Genomic DNA, 21,719 nt, shown 5'->3' on the forward strand with positions numbered 1-21,719 from the left:
TTGTGCTGGACTCAGTCTGGTGGAGGCGGTAGTACTTGTGGTCCATCATTCATTTGAACTAATCTTTCCCTTATGTCTTTGATTTTCTTAATTTTCCCTTGCTCCAGACACTACTCACCAAAGTAGGATGTCGAACATTTTCTTTATAAACTATGTCATGCCAATTCAGTAAGATGCACCCCGAGACCATAGTCCTTAGCCCTCAGCCCAGTAATTTGGTCCTTTGGGGAGTTTGGATGTATCTATGAAGCTTCCATGACCTTACATTGGTCAAGTTGTGTCGACTTTCCCAGTATTGTGTACTATCTCACCTGTCACCAAAGTTACCACTTATCTATTGTCTAGTTAGTGACTTGCCTTCCCCATTTCTCCTCCCTAGTGTTCAATATTATTTTAATAATTAATAGTATTATTATTATAATGTATACATCCATGAAATGTGGTTTTAAAAAGGGATTTTCATACTTCAAAGATGGGAACAATTTACCAGGCCATACTGACTTGTGGGTCTTTTTATTTTGGTTAAAATTGGGAAACACAAGCTATTTCACATTTTTTCTGTGACTTAACAACTCAAGTTTTAGTTAAGATATAAACCATGATTAGGGCATATGACTTCAATAATTAGAGAGAAGGCAAATATGATCAACTGGTTGTGCTTGAGCTTCACTTCCTTGGTGTGATACTGCTAGGGCCATGCCCCGTGTGCTCTCTCAGGCCTGGAGGATCATGGGGCTCCACTTGTTTTGGTTCTCCTTTTCAGTTCTGGGATATATTACAAATCACTATGGGAAGCCTCATAAGGAAGATTAAAAATTGGGAAAGAGCAAGCCACTCAGTAGCCCCTTGTTAAAAGAAACCACTTCTTCCTAAGCTCGAGACACCAAGAAACAGTTTCATAGCAATGAAATAAATTCACCAACTGTTTGTGCAGCAATATCAAAGAATTCTAACAAACATAACAATGCTTTGATCCTTTTCAGCCAGAAGAATAATTTAGCTCTTCATTGATAGTTCATGGGGAATTTGGAAACACTGATCAAAGAAAACTATTATTATTGTAGACTAGAAATTAAATATCTCAATATAAGCCATTTGAGCACATTGTACTTCTTGTAATGGTGAATTGCATATTTAAAAATTCAAATGGTCTTCTTACGATTACATTAAATTTTATTGTAGCTTCTATACCCTAAAATAAAAGACATTAGAATGTTTTTAAGCAACTGTCTTCCTTTTGTTAATGGCCTTCAAATTATATAGTTGAGACAGATTGAAAGGGCAGTGCGTAGTGTACATTTTGTAGATTCCCCCTAGGTTATTATAAACCCAATCAAGCAGAATTATATAAAGGAGAGAATGTTTTGATGTTCTTTCATGATCTTTAAGAAAAAATTCCCATGAGTTTTCCAATTATATAATAGCATTATATGATTATAGATTTCACTTTAAGTACTGTAATTATACAGCTGAAAGGCTTGAAGACAAGATAGCAAAACTTCTGTTATAGAAGGGGGTGTGTTTATAGGCATTTTATTGTAAAGATTTGAACATTTGAAATGGAAAATATGAGAATCGTTTGAAAATATGCCTCTGCTGTGGGAGAAAACAGTTCTGTGTGAGTAGCACAAGAAGCAAAAGATAATGTTGAATAATAATCTAGACATTTCCTATAGATTTTTCCTTATTAAGTGAACAAACAAACAAAAAAACCCAAACCCACTGCTGTTGAGCCAATTCTGACTCATAACGACTCTATAGGATAGAGTAGAACTCATAGCAGCCCTACAGGATAAAATGGATCTTATAGCAAGCCTATAGGATAGAGTAGAACAGCCCCATAGGGCTTCCCAGGCTGTAAATCTTTACCAAAGCAGACTGCCACAACTTTGTCCCATGGAGCAGCTGGTGGGTTCGAACCACCAACCTTTGAGTTAGCAGCTGAGCTCTTTAATCACCATGCCACCAGGGCTCCTTTATTAAGAAAAATAATACTTATTTTGTAACTACATATTCTGGATCTGAGCCAGGTTTGGTTAATAGCTCCTGCCTCAGAATTCATTGTAAGTTGTTTAATACAATAAATACCAAAATGATCCTGGGATAACAATGGCTAAGGATGCATAATCATAAACAGGGGAACAAAATTCACAATGAAAGATGACATCTCATAAAAAATGTTTTGGTTGATTATAAGAAAAACAGAAGTTAAAGCAGATCCCCTGTGTTTGACCCAAACCCATCAAAGCCCAGTGCCTGGCATGAAAAATTTGCACCTAAATACCTGTATCTCTCCTTCCCTTCCTCCATTCTACACCAGCTGCCCCTTAAAAACAGAGGGGTATAACTCAAAGACCCACAGAAGAGCATTACAAAAGGTTAATGCAAAAGATCTTTAAATAACTAGATCAGTGTGTCCTTTAAATACCCAGTCAGTGGGGTTCACACTTTATTGGCAAAAGCAAACAGGCATTTGAAATTTTGTCAGGACAAAATTTGTTGGTTTCAGACAGCTCCTAAAAAACCTCACTGAAGAGGTAGAAGAGAGTTTATTAATTCCTGAATGGTGTATTGTGGAACTTGTCTGTAAGTCTAGGTTCTTGTCTGACTTGGTCCGTGAGTTATGGCAGAAACCACCGAGGCTCTCCACTTCACTAAAAGGCTCTGCAAAACAAGACTGAGGTCCTATTGCCCCACCCAACAAGAATGTTTAAAGAAGGAAGGAAGGAAGGGATGGCTGCAGAAGTCCTTTGTGCTCTTCTGAAACTAAATTCTGTGTGACATTCTGAACTTATAAATAAATAAGATACCTGATGGGCAAATGAGTAGAATTCAAAGGAGCCGTTTTACCTCTCTGACATCATCAGCAATGGTTAATGCTTTCCTATGCAGTTCACTTGTCTCTTGAGAACTTCCCATTGCAGTCCTTAGAGGTGAAAGATGTGGGCTGTTTGGAACACAGGGATCTGTTTTATCTTACAGTAAAATATGCTAGCACCAAATTTAGATACATGTGTTATGAAGTAACATTTGTATTAGTCAAAGCTGAGAAATTTAATTAAGAATAATGACTCTTGTTATTTTCCCCGTGGAAGTATTTACAGGACTGAGCAATTTGATGACTAATGGACATATTTAAAGTGTGTCTGGTACTGATCAAGGAGAGCAAAAATAAAATAAAATAAAATTTGTTACTGTTGGCAAGTGCTTATTGCAGTAGAATCATATGCTGAATGGTACCTCTGAGATTTTTTAATGTATATATTCTAATAGCGATCCAGCCAATTTTGACTTGCAAGGGAAGGATACTTCGTAATGGCTACATGTTAGAGAAGTTGAGCCCCAAACAAATCCACATGTACAAAACGCTGTTCAATTTGGTGGGTCTTGCTAATGGAAAGAGTCTTAAAAAAAAGAGGAAACTTACTATGTCTGGTATGGCAAACCCTGCTATACACAGGGCAAAGTTTACTTTCCTACATAAAGAAAGAGTGTACCTGAGGATCAAAACACAAATGACTTCAAGGGCATCAGTTGGCAATGTTAATGTGCAAAGCTGAGCAGGTTTAAAAAAATAAAAAAGAACAAACAACTATACAAACTAAGTGCTGAATGGCAGTTAAAATAACTATTCTTAGCCTCAAGGCCTGGGAGTAAATAGAGAAAGGGGGGACTGTGGTGCTCCACAGATTGCTGGCTCTTTCTAAAATGGGAGACACTACTTGGCTCAGCTAATTCTTGTCACGTGGAAATGTAGGCGTGATGATGCCAGGTTTTAGAGATCTTCAAGAGATGTGGAAAATCTGGATTTGATGTAAAGTCTTTTCATTTTGAAATGCTCACTCAGAATTTAAATACAGGAAGAGGAGTTGGGAAAAACTCTTACAGGCCAAACCTACTTTTGGATCAATTTGACCCATAGTCAGGACCTTCAGTTTGTCCCTTCTGAGTTAACCGAGTCATGTTTCTAAGATTGTAGAGGAAATGTTAAGGCTTTCTAGCATACATATGAATAAGGAGCCCTGGTGGTGTAATGGTGAAACACTGGACTGTTAACCAAGAAGTCAGCCGTTTCAACCCAACAGACCAGTGACAAAAAAGACCTAACCACCTGCCCCCGTAAAAATTACAGCCTAGTAAATGCTATGGGGCCGTTCTACTCTGTCATACAGGGTCACTGTGAGTCAGAATTGACTTGGCATCATACAACATCAATAACAGTATATGAATAAAGAGCCCTGGTGGCACAATGGTTAAGTCCCCAGCTGCTAACTGAAAGGTTGGTGGTTCTAACCCACGCAGCAGCTCTGCGGGAGAAAAGACCTGACAATCTGCTACTCTAAAGATTCAGAACCAAAGAACCAAACCCACTGCCAGCGAGTCAATTCCGACTCAAAGCGACACTATAAGACAGAGTAGAACTACCCCATAGAATTTCCAAGGAGCACCTAGTGGATTTGAACTGCCAACCTATTGCTTAAAAAAAAAAAAAAAATTTTTTTTTTTTTTTTTTTTATTAGCAGCCATAATTTTTAACCATTGAGCCACCAGGGTTTCTACTCTAAAGGTTACAGCCTAGGAAACCCTATGGTGCAGTTACACTCTGTCACATAAGGTTGCTATGGGTCAAAAATCAACTCTATGGCACTTAATAATAATAATGGTATATGATTGGAAAAAAAAAGATGAGGTTCCATTGTATAGCTGAGTAGTTAAAAGCTTGAGATGTGGTGTCATATTACCTGTGTTTTCATCCTGGCTGTGTACCCTGGGCAAGTTGCCTAATCTCTCTGTGTCCTGGTTTCCAACTCAGTAAGATGGATGGTAATTGTACAAATTTCTTAGAGTTACCATCAGGATTCAGATGAGCTAATGTATATTGAAGTGCATATTGCAGTGCCTAGCACAAGGTAATTGCTCAGTAAACATAAGTTATTATTATTTTACTGTAAAATGATGTTTGAAGAATTTCCTTCTTTGTTATACTTGGGGAAAACATCCTCTGTGAATGCGGAGGGTCTCTTTTATGTTCAAGAGTATGGGTTAAGAGCACAGATTCTGGAGTCAGCTGTCCAGAATTTAAATCCTGGTTCTACCACTGTGCGACCAGAGCAAGGTAGTTAGTTTTTCTAAGCCTAAGATCTTTCACCTATAAAATGGCTCAAAATTTTAGGTATTCAGTTGGATAATATGCATAGAGTACTTTAGTCTAAAGTGTTTGGCATGTGAGTCAATACGTGTTACTTGATGTAATGATATTATTTTCCCAATCTTTAGAAGTTCCATATTTACGAGGACTTTTTATTTTAGCCATTTACATCTCGTGTATGTATTTGAAAGAAATGACATCACATTTGAAATATAAATTGTTTCATTATAGTGAACCACATTATAACAGTGGTTCTCCTGTGGGGAGTGATTTTATCCTCAAGGGGATATTTGACAATGTCTGGAGACATTTTTGGCTGCCATGATGGAAGAGGCTGCTGCTGGCATCTCTTGGGTAGAGGCCTTGAGTGCTGCTAACTTCCCACCACGCATAGGACAGCCCCCCACAGCAAAGAGTTATCCAGCCCAAAATGTCAACATTGATGAACTTGTTAAATGTCATAGTGATGAGATTAAGCAACTCTGCGTTATAGCTATATAACCCCCATAAAACATAATTTGTGAAATTCTTGCTAAGTGAAAGAAGGGGAACTTTTCATTTTTGAAAACATCACCTAACTCATAGATGCTGTTATTAGGTACCATCCAGTCATTTCCTACTCATAGCAACCCTATGTACAATAGAATGAAACACTGCCCAGTCCTGTGCCATCTTCACAATCGTTTCTCATAGATAGAAGTTAAGATTGATATCTATAGAACCACATTCAATAAGATATTTTAAAACATAAATACCCTTATTTTCTTTTGATTAAAAAAGTAATATAAGCTTGTGAAAATTAAAAGACTTAAGAAGCATATAAGTAGAAGTTGAAAGTACCTCTTATTTTTCCATTCATCCCTATAGAAAATGATTGGAAATATAATAGTTGAGTTATTTTGATTCAGATTTTTAAATGCATATGGAAAAAATGGCGTAGGTTTTTTTTTTTTTTTTTTAAATATAAACAGAATTACAGCTTTGGCTGGTGATCTCCTTCTGAAAATCAGCCAGTGAAAACCCTGTGGGCCACAACAACCCAATCCACAGCCAACAAACAGATCATGGGGATGGCAAAGGACCAGGCAGTTATTTCGTTCTCTTGTGCATGGAATCCCCAGAAGTCAAGGGAGGACTCAATAGCAGCTAACAACAACAGTTCTTGCACTGTTCTGTAATTTGCCTTTTAGAAATTGTCTTCCTCTTTCCTTCTTTAATAGTTCACCAAAGGCATTAGGTGGGGCAGAGCAAGGTAGGTGTTCAGGAGGGGTACATGGCATAGGTGTCAGCACAAACAGGATGAGGAGAGCATTCACATATGTAAGCACCCCGGTGTAGACTAAGAAAGGCTAAGTGGAATAAAGAGCACAGAGAGAAAGGCCTGAAATAGGATTTGGGAGCCCAGATCATGGAGGGGGCAAAAATCAAGGAAGTGCTCAAAGAATATTGAAGTCATGTCAAAAGGATACAAAAACTGGCTTAAAAGGACCAAAATTGAGACAGTTTGAATGTCAAAATAATTAACATTAGTAACAGAGGGTAACCCTTTGAATATACTAAGAAAATGAGTCCATTATAATATAAACAATTAATGAATAAATTCAGTGTGATGAGAAACAGAATGTTTACAAAGTCAAAAAGAATGTCTCTACACATACAAAAAAAGATTACTTACAAAGGAGAAAATAGTAGCTTTGGAGTAGAAAAACCTGGAAGATACCATCTTAATAAAATGATCAAAATTAACATCATCAGTAACAAGACAAATCATAATTGTGTGCCACTCATAAGATACTGTAGTATCCACCAAGATGATCCTACCTCCTGATATTCATACCCTTGGGTAGTCTTCTCCCAAGTTGAGCTCTGACCTGTGTAACCAATAAGATATTATGGAAATAGTGGTATGTGACTTCTGATGCTAGGTCATCAAAGATATTGCTCACTCTAGGATAAGTCAGCTGCCTATATTGTGAAGACACTCATGTAGCCTACAAACTGATGGAGATAATGTTTATTGTTTTAGACTGTTAAGTTTTGGGTTACTTTGATCGCAGCAGATAGACATAACGGATGCATTGAGAAGAACACAGCGTCACTGTCATGATATTCCTGCCAGAGACACATAACCTGAATCTAATCCTGATGAAACGTAAAACAAACACCAAATGAGGGACATTCTACAAAGTAACTGGACTGTAATCTTCAGAGGAGTAAAGGTCATAAAAATCAAGGGAAGCCTGAGGAATTGTCCCAGACTGAAGGAGACCAGATAATTAACAACTTTACATACAATGCATTTTTTCTGAACTGAATTGCCACAGAGAACATTATTGGGGCAGTTGCCAGGGTTTGGAAGTTTAGAATTGAAATGTGTCAGTGGAAACCCTGATGGCATAGTGGTGAAGAGTTACGGCTGCTAGGAGGCGGAGGCAAGATGGCGGGATAGACGGACGCTTCCGGCGAGCCCTCTTTACAACAAAGACGTGAGAAAACAAGTGAAACAAGTATATTTGTGACAAGCTGGGAGCCCTGAGCTTCAAAGGCAAACTTAGAAAACAAACCGAGGGGCCGGGGGAGGAGGAAGAGACCATTCAGAAGCAGAGAGGAGTTACCGGACCTGAATCAGGGGGGACCCTCAGGCACCATTCCCAGAGCAGCGGCAGCGGCAGCGGCAGCGGCAGCGGCAGCGGCAGCGGCAGCGGCAGCGGCAGCGGCAGCGGCAGCGGCAGCGGCAGCGGCGGGCTGCTACTAGCATTCAGCTGCAGTTTCCTTAGGGAGAAGCAGCCAGCCACACAGCCGAATCAGACCTCTGGAACCTGAGGAGAACGGCACTCTCGGCAAAAGCTAAGTATTTGCGTACATTTTAACGCACCTCCCCACCCGCAAACCAGCTTTAGCGGCAGAATTCCCTGGGCCTGAGATAGGCCCTGTTGAGCACCTAGAGCCATCCTCCCAGCCTTTGGAAAGGAAAAAATTTGCATCTGGGGGAAAAGATAATTTGCTAGCTCCACTTTTTTTTTTTTTTACTAACCAGGGGAGCTCAGGACAGAAGCAGCTCCTGTCCAAGCATAAACCGTCCATGGATTTTGAGCAACTTTCTCTTCTGCATGGACCTGTGTGGGCCTATTTCGGGAGAATAGGCCCCTGTTGGCAGACTCCAACCATTTCAGCTGTGCAGTGGAGAGGTGGATGTTTGATGTTTGACATTGCTTTGCCTATTAAACAAGGTCCTCACCTACCCACATCAGGGACCTAAGGACTGGCAGCTCCACTCAGGTCATCCAGCCACCCGCAACAGGGGTCCAAAGATAACTAGTACCTCCGAGTTCTTACAACCAAAAACTTTAGGTGCCCATGGTTCCTCTGCAGGACCCACCCACCTGCACACTCAAGGGAACAGGGATACACTTTCCTCAGAGACACTCGGGGTTGGTTCTCAGCCCCTTGCCTTGTTCAGAGCATGACCCCCTACTGCAATCAGATAACGGTATATATGCCAATCACCCCTGCCCCTGTTAAGACTGTAGGACAGAGCCTGTGCCAAACACTTGATGATCAGCTACCTGGAAACCTGAGCTGGATTCATACAAAAAAACTGAATGGACTCCTAGACTGATACACCTGATAACAGCTCTAGCCAGCTGGGGACAGGATACCAGAGCTCCAAAGGTGAAAATAATCAAGCTAGGTCACTCAAGCCACCCATAGGGGTACACCAAAACAAAACAAAGCAAGAAGCTACAACACAGTAAGCAAGCATAAACTAATACAATAACTTACAGATGGCTCGTTGACAAGAGTCAGTATCAAGTCACATAAAGAAACAGACACTGATCACCTCAACAGGCTCTCAAAACAAACAATCCAGGGATCTTGTAGGTGAAAGTGCATTCCTTGAATTACCAGATACAGAATACAAAAGTTTAATATACAGAACCCTTCAAGACATCAGGAAGGAAATGAGACAATATGCAGAACAAGCCAAGGAACACATAGATAAAGCAACTGAAGAAATTAGAAAGATTATTCAGGAACATAATGAAAAGTTTAATAAGCTAGAAAAATCCATAGACAGGCACCAATCAGAAGTTCAGAAGATTAACAATAAAATTACAGAAATAGAAAACTCAGTAGAAAGTCAGAGGAGCAGAATTGAGCAAGTAGAAACTAGAATTTCTGAACTTGAAAATAAATCATGAGGCAGTAATATATTTGAACAAAGGTGACATAAAAGAATTTTAAAAAATGAAGAAACCTTAAGAATCATATGGAACTTTATCAGAGAAATAACCTATGAGTGATTGGAGTACCAGAACAGGGAGGGATAACAGAAAATACAAGAGAATTGTTGAAGATTTGTTGGCAGAAAACTTTCCTGATATTGTGAAAGATGAGAAGATATCTATCCAAGATGCTCATCGAACTCCACATAAGGTAGATGTTAAAAGAAAGTTACCAAGACATATTATAATCAAACTTGCCAAAACCAAAGATAAAGAGAGAATTATAAGAGCAGTGAGGGATAAACGAAAAGTCACCTACAAAGGAAAGCCAATGAGAATAAGCTCAGATTACTCGGCAGAAACTATGCAGGCAAGAAGGCAATGGGATGACATATTTAAAAAAATTGAAGGAAAAAGATTGCCTGCCAAGAATCATATATCCAGCAAAACTGTCTCTTAAATATGAAGGTGAAATTAAGACATTTCCAGATAAACACAAGTTGAGGGAATTCGTAAAAACCAAACCAAAACTACAAGAAATACTAAAGGGAGTTCTTTGGTTAGAAAATCAATAATATCAGGGGTCAACCCAAGACTAGAACACTGGGCAGAGCAACGAGAAGTCAACCCAGACAGGGAAATCCAAAAAACAAAGCAAGATTATAAAAAAAAAAAGCTCAAAACAGGATAACAGCGATGTTATTATTAAAAGAAGACAGCATTAGAATAATAGAGGGACTAAAAAATGTAATCATATATGGAGAGGAAGATACGGTGATACAGAGAAATAAAAGTTAGGTTTAAATTTAGAAAAATAGGGGTAAATAATAAGGTAACCACAAAGGAGACAAGCTATTCTACTCATCAAAATTAAATACAAGAAAAAAATAGAGACTCAGCAAAAACAAAATCAACAACAAGGAATATGAGGAAAGGACGATATATAATCTACTCAGCACATAAAATTAAGTGGGAAAAAAAAACTGTCAGCAACACACAAAAAAAGACATCAAAATGATAGCACTAAATTCATACCTATCCATAATTACCCTGAATTTAAATGGAATAAATGCACCAATAAAGAGACAGAGAGAGGCAGAATGGATTAAAAAAACAAATCTGTCTATGTGCTACTTACAGGAGACACGCCTTAGAGACACAAACTAAAACTCAAAGGATGGAAAAAAACATATCAAGCAAACAACAATCAAAAAAGACCAGGAGTGGCAATATTAATTTCTGACAAAATAAACTTTAAAGTTAAATCCATCAGAAAGGATAAGGAAGGACACTATATAATTAAAGGGACAATACACCAAGAAGATATAACCATATTAAGTATTTATGCACCCAATGACAGGGCTGCAAGATACATAAAACAAACTCTATCAGCATTGAAAAGTGAGATAGACAGCTCCACAATAATAGGAGGAGACTTCAACACACCACTTTCTGTGAAGGACAGGACATCCAGAAAGAAGCTCAATAAAGACACGGAATATCTAAATGCCACAATCAAAATGCCACAATCAACTAACTTGACCTCATAGACATATACAGAACACTCCACCCAAGAGCAACCAAGTATACTTTCTTTTCTAGTGCACATGGAACATTCTCTAGAATAGACCACATATTGGGTCACAAAGCAAGCCTTAGCAGAATCCAAAACATTGAAATATTACAAAGCATCTTTGACCATAAGGCCATAAAAGTAGAAATCAATTACAGGCAAAGCAAAGAAAAGAAATCAAACACTTGAAAACTGAACAATACCCTGCTCAAAAAAGACTGGGTCATAGAAGACATGAAGGATGGAATAAAGAAATTCCTAGAATCCAATGAGAATGAAAACACTTCCTATCAGAACCTTTGGGACATAGCAAAAGCCGTGCTCAGAGGCCAGTTTATATCAATAAATGCACACACCCAAAAAGAAGAAAGGGCCAAAATCAAAGAATTATCCCTACAACTTGAACAAATAGAGAGTAAAAAAAGAAACCCATGGGCATCAGAAGAACACAAATAATAAAAATTAGAGCTGAACTAAGTGAAATAGAAAACAGAAAAACAATTGAAAGAATTAACAAGACCAAAAGCTGGTTTTTTGAAAAACAACAAAATTGATAAACCACTGGCCAAACTGACAAAAGAAAAACAGGAGAGAAAGCAAATAACCCAAATAAGAAATGAGATGGGCGATATTACAACAGACCCAACTGAAATTAAAAGAATCATATCAGATTACTATGAAAAACTATACTTGAACAAATTTGAAAACCTAGAAGAAATGGATGAATTCCTAGAAACACACTACCTAACTAAACTAAGACAAACAGAGGTAGAACAACTAAATAGACCTGTAACAAAAGAAGAGATTGAAAAGGTAATCAAAAAACTCCCAACAAGAAAAAGCCCTGGTCCGGACAGCTTAACCGCAGAGTTCACCATTACTACTAAAGGTATTTCAGAGCATAGAAAAGGACGGAATACTACCAAACTCATTCTATGAATCCACCATATCCTTGATACCAAAACCAGGTAAAGACACCCCAAGAAAAAATTACAGACCTATATCCCTCGTGAGCTTAGATGCAAAAATCCTCAACAAAATTCTAGCCAATAGAATTCAATAACATGTCAAAAAAACAATTCACCATGACCAAGTGGGATTCAAACCAGGTATGCAGGGATGGTTCAACATAAGAAAACATTTAACGTAATCCACCACATAAAACAAAAGATAAGAATCACATTTTATCTATTGATGCAGAAAAGGCATTTGACAAAGTTCAACACTCATTCATGATAAAAACTCTCAGCAAAATAGGAATAGGAGGAAAATTCCTCAACATAATAAAGGGCATTTATACAGAGCCAACAGCCAACATCACCCTAAATGGAGAGAGCCAGAAAACATTCCCATTGAGATCGGGAACCAGACAAGGATGCCCTTTATTAGCACTCTTATTCAACATTGTGCTAGAAGTCCTAGCCGGAGCAATTAGGCTAGATAAGGAAATAAAGGGCATCCAGATTGGCAAGGAAGAAGTCAAAGTATCTCTATTTGTAGATGACATGATCTTATACACAGAAAACCCTAAGGAATCCTCCAGAAAACTACTAAAACTAATAGAAGAGTTCAGCAGAGTATCGGGATACAAGATAAACATACAAAAATCAGTTGGGGTCCTCTACACCAACAAAAAGAACATTGAAGAGGAAATCACCAAATCAATGCCGTTTATAGTAGCCCCCAAGAAGATAAAATACTTAGGAATAAATCTTACCAGAGATGTAAAAGACTTATACAAAGTAAACTACAGTACACTTCTGCAAGAAACCAAAAGAGACTTACCTAAGTGTAAAAACGTACCTTGCTCATGGATAGAAAGACTTAAGATTATAAAAAAGTCTGTTCTACCAAAAGCTATCTATACATTTAATGCAATTCTGATCCAAATCCCAAAGACATTCTTAAATGAGGTGGAGAAACAAATCACCTACTTCATATGGAAGGGAAAGAGGCCCTGGATAAATAAGGCAATTACTGAAAAAGAAGAACAAAGTGGGAGGCCTTACTTTACCTGATTTTAGAAACTATTATACCGCCACAGTAGTCAAAACAGCCTGGTACTGGTACAACAACAGATACATGGACCAATGGAACAGAATTGAGAACCCAGACATAAATCCATCCACATAGGAGCAGTTGATATTTAACAAAGGCCCCAAAACAGTTAAATGGGGAAAAGACAGTCTTTTTAACAAATGGTGCTGGCATAACTGGATATCCATCTGTAAAAAAAATGAAACAACACCCATACCTCACTCCACGCACAAAAACGAGCTCAAAATGGATCAAAGACCTAAATATAAAATCTAAAACAATAAAGATCATGGAAGAAAAAATAGGGATGACGTTAGGAGCCCGAATACATGGCATAAACAGTATACAAAACATTATAAAGAATGTGGAAGAAAGCTAGATAACTGGGAGCTCCTAAAAATCAAACACCTATGCTCATTCAAAGACTTCATCAAAAGAATAAAATGACTACCTACAGACTGGGAAAAAGTTTTTAGCTATGACATTTCCGATCAGCATCTTATTTCTAAAATCCACATGATAGTGCAAAAACTCAGCTACAAAAAGAGAAATAATCCTATTAAAAAATGGACAAAAGATTTGAATAGACACTTCACTAAGGAAGATATTCAGGTAGGTAACAGATATATGAGGAAATGCTCGTGATCATTAGCCATTAGAGAAATGCAGATCAAAACTACAATGAGATTTCATCTTACTCTAACAAGGCTGGCATTAATCGAAAAAACGCAAAATAACAAATGTTGGAGAGGCTGTGGAGAGATTGGAACACTTATACACTGCTGGTGGGAATGTCAAATGGTACAGCCACTTTGGAAATCTCTTTGGCGCTTCCTTAAAAAGCTAGAAATACAACTACCATAGGATTCAGCAATCCCACTCCTTGGAATAAATCCTAGAGAAATGAACCTTTACTCGAACAGATATATGCACGTCCATGTTTACTGCAGCACTGTTTACAATAGCAAAAAGATGGAAGCAACCAAGGCACCCATCAACGGATGAATGGATAAATAAATCATGGTATATTCACACAATGGAATACTACGTGTCGATAAAGAACAGTGATGTATCTGTGAAACATTTCATAACATGGAGGAACCTGGAAGGCATTATGCTGAGTGAAACTAGTTGCAAAAGGACAAATATTGTATAAGACCACTATTTTAAGAAGTTAAGAAATAGTTTAATCTGAGAAGAAAGCATTCTTTCGTGGTTATGAGAGGATGGCGGGTGGGAGAACGGTATTCACTAATTAATTGGTAGATAGGAACTACTTTAGGTGAAGGGAAAGAGAACACACAATACAGGGGAGGTCAGCACAACTGGACTAAACCAAAAGCAAAGCAGTTTCCTGAATAAACTGAATGTTTCGAAGGCTAGCATAGCAGGGGCAGGGGTTTGGGGACCATGATTTCAGGGGTCATCTAAGTCTATTGGCATAATAAAATGTATTAAGAAAACATTCTGCATCTTACTTTGAAGAGTGGCGTCTATGGTTTTAAACACTCGTAAGCAGCCACCTAAGATGCATCAGTTGGTCTTAACTCACTTGGATCAAAGGAGAATGAAGAACACCAAGGACACAAGGCAATTACGAGCCCAAGAGACAGAAAGGGCCACATGAACCAGCGACTATATCATCCTGAGACCAGAAGAACTAGATGGTGCCCGGCTACAACGGATGAGTGCCCTGCCAGGGAACACAACAGAGAACCCCTGAGGGAGCAGGGGAGCAGTGGGATGCAGGCCCCAAATTCTCATAAAAAGATCAGACTTAATGATCTGACCCGTACTGGAAGGGCCCCGGTGGTCATGGCCCCCAGACCTTCTGTTGGCCCAGGACAGGAACCATTCCCGAAGCCAAGTCTTCAGACATGGATTGGACTGGACAATGGGTTGGAGCGGGATGGTGGTAAGGAGTTAGCTTATTGGATCAGGTCGACACTTGAGACTTTCTTGGCATTTCCTGTCCGGAGGGGAGATGAGAGGCTAGAGGGGCGATATGGACACGAAAAAAGAGAGAGTGAAAGGAGAGAGCAGGCTGTCTCATTAGGGGGAGAGTAATTGGGAATGTGTAGCAAGGTGTATATGGGTTTTTGTGTGAGAGACTGACCTGATTTGTAAACCTACCACTGAAAGCACAATAAAAATCATAAAAAAAAAAAGAGTTTCGGCCGCTAATCAAAAGGTTGGCAGTTCGAATGCATCAGGGGATCCTTGGAAATCCTATGGAGCAGTTCTCTGTCCTATAGGGTTGGTGAGTTGGAATTGACTGGGGTGCAACTGGTTTGGTTTTTTTGTTTGTTTTAATGTGTCAGTGTGATTATTTTGACTTTGATGGGTGTATGTGATTATGTATGAGAATGTACTTGTTTTTAGTAAATATACATTATTTAGTAAAAACACATTCAGGTGTGATAAGGCATTAGGTCAGCAGTTTAGTTTCAAATGGTGAAGGAAAAAAGTTATTTTGTACGTGCAACATTTATATAAGTTTGAGATTATTTAGAATTTTTTAAAAATTAGAGAAAAAGAAAAAAGTCATAAAATATGGCCTTACCTATAAAAATAGACCTATCTTGTTCTTTATGAAAGGAATGCAGTTTTTCAGCTTTTGTAATTAATCAAATTTTTTTTACCTGATTTCCTATTGGAAACCCTGGCGGCCTAGTGGTTAAGTGCTGCGGCTGCTAACCAAAGGGTCGGCAGTTGGAATCTGCCAGGCGCTCCTTGGAAACTCTATGGGGCAGTTCTACTCTGTACTATAGGGTCGCTATTTGAGTCGGAATGCACTTGACGTTACTGGGTTTGGTTTCGGTTTTGGGCATAAGCTATAAATTATTCTTACCCGCAGCACTTACGGATATGTAAGCAGAATATTTGCCTTGTATTACAAATAAAATATTAAGTCTGGATCTGCATCTTGAATCTTGAAGGCAGAGCCTTTATTACTTGTTCTTCAAACGAAACCTCTGCTGCCCCCTTGGGCTCCTTTGGCCTTGCTGTTCCGTTCGTCTGGGGCGCTCACTGTCCAGCTCGCAGAGTGAAAACCCAAACCATCCTCCATGACGCCACTCAGTAGCCGCCTCTTCCGTCGAAGCCTGCTTTCGCCTTTCTCACTCTGTTTTTTTTTTTTAAATCCTTCTTATGAAGGTTAAAACGATCTTTCCTTCCTCAGAATTCCCTGAATCCTCTTATAGGAATACTACATTCTAAACATTGTTGTTATTAGGTGCCGTCGAGTTGGTTCCGTCTCATAGTGGCCCTATGTACAACAGAACAAAACGCTGCCCGGTCCTGCGAGCTTCTCATGATTGTATAAATTGTATAAAGTCCTGATTTCTTTAACCCACTGTATTCTCTTTTAGTTTTTTTTTTAACCTTGTAAAATCCCAGCATGTATTACAACACCTTGTACATAGTATAAAATAAGTGTTTGCCTTTTTTTTTTTCTTGCACGAGTGAATGAATGATCTCAGGAAAATATATTTTGAGTTTTTAAAATCGTAAGTAAAGAAAAGTAACATTTGAATATTATATATTCCACAGTTATCAGGAAATTGTAAAATAAATGGTTAGGCAAGTTTTTTTTTTTTTCTCATAATTTGTATGTTGTCTTTACAAGGTATCAAGAACCAGAAGCAATTTAAAGACCAATAATCAGCTTTCATTTCTGTAAGACCTTTTGTTCTCTTCATGGTGGAAAAAATCAACTTCACTTCCATCTACGATTTAAATTCCCTTTTCTGTTAGTAGATGGTTTAGGAACTTCAAAGATAAATAAAATTAATCAAAGATAAGTGGAATTTTGTTCAAAGGCTAGAGTGTGTTCTTGTTAGAGAATTTTAACACTGAATTTTGTTTTCAAGTGTTTATATTAAATATCAATTCTCCTTGCCAACTGGAAGAAGGACTGTCCTGGGATCCTGTTCTGCATTAAATAATAAAATATAATCCCTTCAGATATATTAAAAAAAAAAAGCTTGGGGAATATCAAGTATTGTCATTTGACAGGATTATGCTTTGTTGCTGGCAGAGGCAATAGCATAGCCTTCAGGCCAATTCTTTCTCTTCCCCACAAGGAGTTCTCTTTCCATTATCCACAGGATAAGGACAAAACTGAAGCTTTTTTTTTGTTGTTGCTAAAAGCTAAAACAGCAAGCCAGAGAGAAAGTTCAAACAAATATTATCAGTCTTTTAAAAATGTCATTGCTTATGTAAATTAGCTGTAGAACTTGGGTGCTGGTGAGCCTCCAGCACTCTTGGATTGGTTGAATATTCAATCGCGTTTTATTTATACTTGGTATACAGTATATTTCTTCTAGAAAGCACCTGACCATGAAGGCTTCTCATTTAATTGGAGGTTAGTCAGTACTTTTTTGTTTTGAGTTTTTTCTAGTAGCCTTAGTATTTCAAGAGGCTAACTTAGAGAATCATGTGTTATTTTGGAGCTCTTCTGTGTGAACTTACTGATTTTTTTCCTCCTGCTATTTGATTGTAAATTTACTTGGTAAATGGATTTTTGGGGGATTCCCCAGTGATATTTATAAATACTGACTAAAAACTTGAAGAAATCTCTTTTCTTTGAGTTATTTTTCATACTGTAAATGATACGTTTTTAAATAATGCCTTCTAACTCCAATTTACAAACATGATACATAATCTGAAATATAATAAAAACAGCCTTTAAAGTCAAAATATGCATATTTTGAATTTTAGCCTAGTTGAGTCTTCTTCATAAAATGTTGAGATGTTACACTAGTTCTGGATGGCCTTTTATTTATATTAATACGAAATTCTTGATCATATCTTTTAGAGATAAAATCCAGTTTGGGGCCAGCGGTTGATGCCCTCTACTGTTTCTCATTCTGTTATAGATTTCCAAACTTTATTTAAGAAATAATTTCTTCTGGGATGCATGCCTTATGAGCAAGAAAGTGTTACTTTGTGTATCACATGCAGGGTTTCTAAATGGGCATTTATGTTCCATATACAGTACCCTGTTAACTGTGGATATTTTGCTTGTTTGCCTAAAATAATTCTGAGCACTTAAGCAATCACTCTCCTGATGATCACTGTAAGTTCGGGGGGTGAGGGGTTACTTCTTAGATCTGTAGCTCCGTGATGCATGTGTGTGTATAAACATGCCTTTGTTCTCTAAGTCGTTTTCTATCTGATTACTATTGTACCCAAGTGCTTTGTCTTCCTCTCTTCGTTTTTTTTTTTCTTCCTTCCCGTATGCCTTAGCCTGTCATTTGTGTGAATAACTTTGTTTACATTCAGCAGACGTATTAAATGCATTTTTAGTGATAGAAGAGAATGATAAATGAAGTAAGAAAAAGAAATACAGAGCAGAGCTTGGGGTGGATGTGAGGGGAAAGGGGGAAGAAGTGGGAAAACAGAACGGGAGAGTGAGTGTGAGGGAGGAAGAAAGAGCAAAAAGCATTAGGGGCAATGAGATTTGTGAAATTTTGGAGGCTGGTCGTGGGGGAGGAAGATCAACAGACCGGCATTTTCACCCGGCTTGGGCTCAAGCTTGTGAAACTACTGATGTATTAAAAAACCTCAACCGGGATTTGCCGAGGACAAATGCTGTAATGTGTTAGTCATCCATTATCTGCTTCTATTTTTGCAGGTTCTGAATGATGACTGACGCGGGTTCGTGTGATATCCCTCACAGTCCCTGTCATTCCGGAGTGATAAGGAACCCACACGTCTAGCCCCAACACCAGGGCAAAAAAAAAAAAAAAGCAGCTTTGGAGAGAGGAAAGCTTCCGCTTGTGGACTGGACAAAAGTGCCGCCTTCTCACGGGTTTCTGCCTGTGGCTCCTGATCTAGACACCTCGCTTGGTCCTGCTCGCCGCTCTCGCAGACAGATGGTGTGTGGCCGCCGCAGGACGCCCGCCGCGCCCGGGCCATGAAGTAGCGGCTGCTGGCGGCACCGCTGCCCGACCGCCGGCCCAGCCCGCGCCGCGCTGCCCGCTCCTCTCCCGGCGGGGCCGGAGCGGCGTGGTCATGGCTGGCCGCGCTCTTAGCCTGCTAGTTCTCCTTGTTTTACAAAGCAGCTGTTTGGGTTACAGAAGCCCCCTTTCTGTCTTTAAGAGGTGGGTGTCTTTTTTTTTTAACAGATGAAATGTCGTTTGGGTGTTTTCTGTGCATGCTGTTTAGAAATGTAATCACTTCTTGCGTGTTGGAGAAATACACGAGGTTGATTTACTTTGCTGAAACCACTTGGAATTTTAGCACAGCAACTTATTGTAAAGTCCCCCTTATAGAATAAGCCCACTGTATTTTTTTTTTTTTTATTGTAGCCGGGCTGCCCTGGCATTCAAAACTCCAATTAGAAGTTGTGATTTCCAATACTAATCACTCTCTCTTGGGGAGATATTTCAGAAGCTGCAACCCAGTCGTTTAGACATGAATGCCTTCTTGTTTATAACAGCTTGAAGAAAGAAACATCAAGACAGATCAGTGGTGGGGAGAAACATCATGGACTGTAATAGCTCACAAGAAAACATTGAGCTGTATACACACTCCCCATAATTACCATATTAAATATTTATGGTCTTGTACATTTGTAATTCACATTGCAGCCCTTTTTCCCTTCATACAACTCTGCCTGGCAATTTTATTGTTTTTCTTTCTTTTTCCTGGGGGGGGGGTCGTTTCTCACTAGTAATATTCATAAAATCATTACAGATTTTTTTACAGAGTTACGATTAACATTTCTACCATTAGGAAATGGGCACATCTGTAATCATTTCTAATTGATTAACACTATGTCTTCATTCACTAGTAGCGAAAATATTTTTTTAAGAATTTTTATTGAATTGAGGTTTAAATGTAGCCCACTTGCCTGTTTTGATTATATTTTGTTTACCAATTCAGTATATATTGTTCTTGGACTAAAGAACTTAGAAAAGTGCAGTTCTGAGTGTGTTTTAGACCACTGTATGATCAACATATCTGTGGGGTTTTCTTCAGGTTTCAATCAATAATCTTTAGTCTTAAGATCATAGAATTTCCTTTCTTTCCTTCTCATGGTAAGATTCCATTATGCTCAAGGATATTGAATTTGTCTTCCTTTTTAAGGTTTAAAGAAACTACCAGATCGTTTCCCAATGAATGTCTTGGTACCTCCAGACCAGTAATTCCGATTGATTCATCAGATTTTGCATTGGATATTCGCATGCCTGGGGTTACACCTAAACAGGTGAGAGGCACTCTGTATTTCATTATTCATTTGTTCTATATACATTTTATAATTAAATCAAGGAAACTGCATTTATAGCAGTAGTAACGTCTTTAAAAGTAGGCATTTGCTTTCAAGACTGCTCAGGTAGGGCTAAAATAATTGAATAAAGACGAGGTCAAGGTAAATCATTCAGTTAATTTTTGTTTTTTAATTTTGCTCATATTGCATTTGTGCTATGAAATGGAACTTAAAAAATTTACTTCTTGAGATTCTCAGTGGAGTGATATCCTCTGTAATGCAGCATGTAAGTATGTACTAAACTATGCAAAACTATTCTAATAAAAGGCAATGATATTGAGCAAGCTATATCTAAGAGAATTTCTTCCTTTAAATTACTTTCTCTGGAAGCCACAAGTTGGGAAGTAAAAACAAGTGGTTCACTGCCAAGAATTTGAAAAACAAAGCGTTCCACACTTTAAAAAGTTAAGAAAACTGTTCACACAGGTGGTTGTGACTTTTCTTTAGCATGTCTTGCTCGTTATAAGATGTATATTTTGAAGAAACAGTGGGAGAGCTCATACAAATGGGACTCAAGAGCATTTTAGGTAGAACTAGGGAAGAACTGGGGAAAAGCTAGGGCTTTTCTTTTCCAGTTTTAGGTACACACAAGAAGCTCAAACCCACTGCTATCATATGTGCAAGGTGTTTCATTAAGCATACAAAGACCAGAATTAATTATGCTTCGCAGCCATGCAGTGCAGGAGGATTTATGTATGTCATTAGAAGATAGTCTTCTCCCTTTGAAGAGCTGCAGAGCCAGGGAAAGGCCTGGATATTGTGGAGCTGCAGTGGCTGATGACTCATTGTTGCAGATAACATTTTTTTTTTTTTTTTTTTAGTATTAAGAAAATAAGAGTATTCTTCTGGGAGAGAATTTCTTTGACATTAATATTCAGAAACTCTAGAAAGCACACTGTTTTTTTTTTTTGGGGGGGGTGGTTGGGACTAAGAATAGACATTCATTTACTTGAAGACTGTATGATCTAATTATCTACAAATAACTATCACTGTAAAAATGACCCTCACCTCACCACCCCCAAACAACCATGCAGTTAACTTTTTTATACTTTCAGTTGTTAACATCCTGGCCTGTAATTTCATAAACTCCTTGTTTAGTATTTAGCAAAAAGAGGTGTGATGAGATTGGGAGTAGGAGAGAAGAAAGACAGTTGCTCACTTGTACGATATGCCTCTTCTGGTCTCCTCTTCTTTTTTTTTTTTTTAATATGTATTTGCTTAAACTGAGTTTATATTGTTGTTAGTTGCTGTTGAGTCAATCCTGAGTTTATATTCTTTTTTAAAAAATTCACTAGTTGGTCTTTAAGTATATCTTTGCCCCAGGAGAGGAGCCCTGCTGCTGCAGTGGTCAAAGTGCTCAGCTGCTAACCAAAAGTTCAGTGGTTCAAATCCACCAGCCCCTCTACAGGAGATAGATGTGGCAGTCTGCTTCCATAAAGGTTATAGCCTTGGAAACCC

The 21,719-nt window shown here is 38.4% G+C and overlaps 1 protein-coding gene across 15 annotated transcripts in view; it reads left to right on the forward strand.

The window, feature by feature from the left end:
- PAM (peptidylglycine alpha-amidating monooxygenase) overlaps nt 1-21,719 on the forward strand; it is a 338,792-nt gene that overhangs the window by 134,289 nt on the left and 182,784 nt on the right. For all 15 annotated transcript variants that reach the window (XM_064274462.1, XM_064274460.1, XM_023547920.2 and 12 more), the window contains 2 exons: nt 18,624-19,092; nt 20,081-20,201. In XM_064274462.1, the coding sequence (XP_064130532.1) occupies nt 19,004-19,092; nt 20,081-20,201 (210 nt within the window). In that variant the 5' untranslated portion in view covers nt 18,624-19,003. The remainder of the gene's footprint in view (nt 1-18,623; nt 19,093-20,080; nt 20,202-21,719) is intronic.

Source organism: Loxodonta africana, chromosome 2 (assembly GCF_030014295.1).
Source record: "Loxodonta africana isolate mLoxAfr1 chromosome 2, mLoxAfr1.hap2, whole genome shotgun sequence".
In the NCBI taxonomy this organism is placed as follows: domain Eukaryota; kingdom Metazoa; phylum Chordata; class Mammalia; order Proboscidea; family Elephantidae; genus Loxodonta; species Loxodonta africana.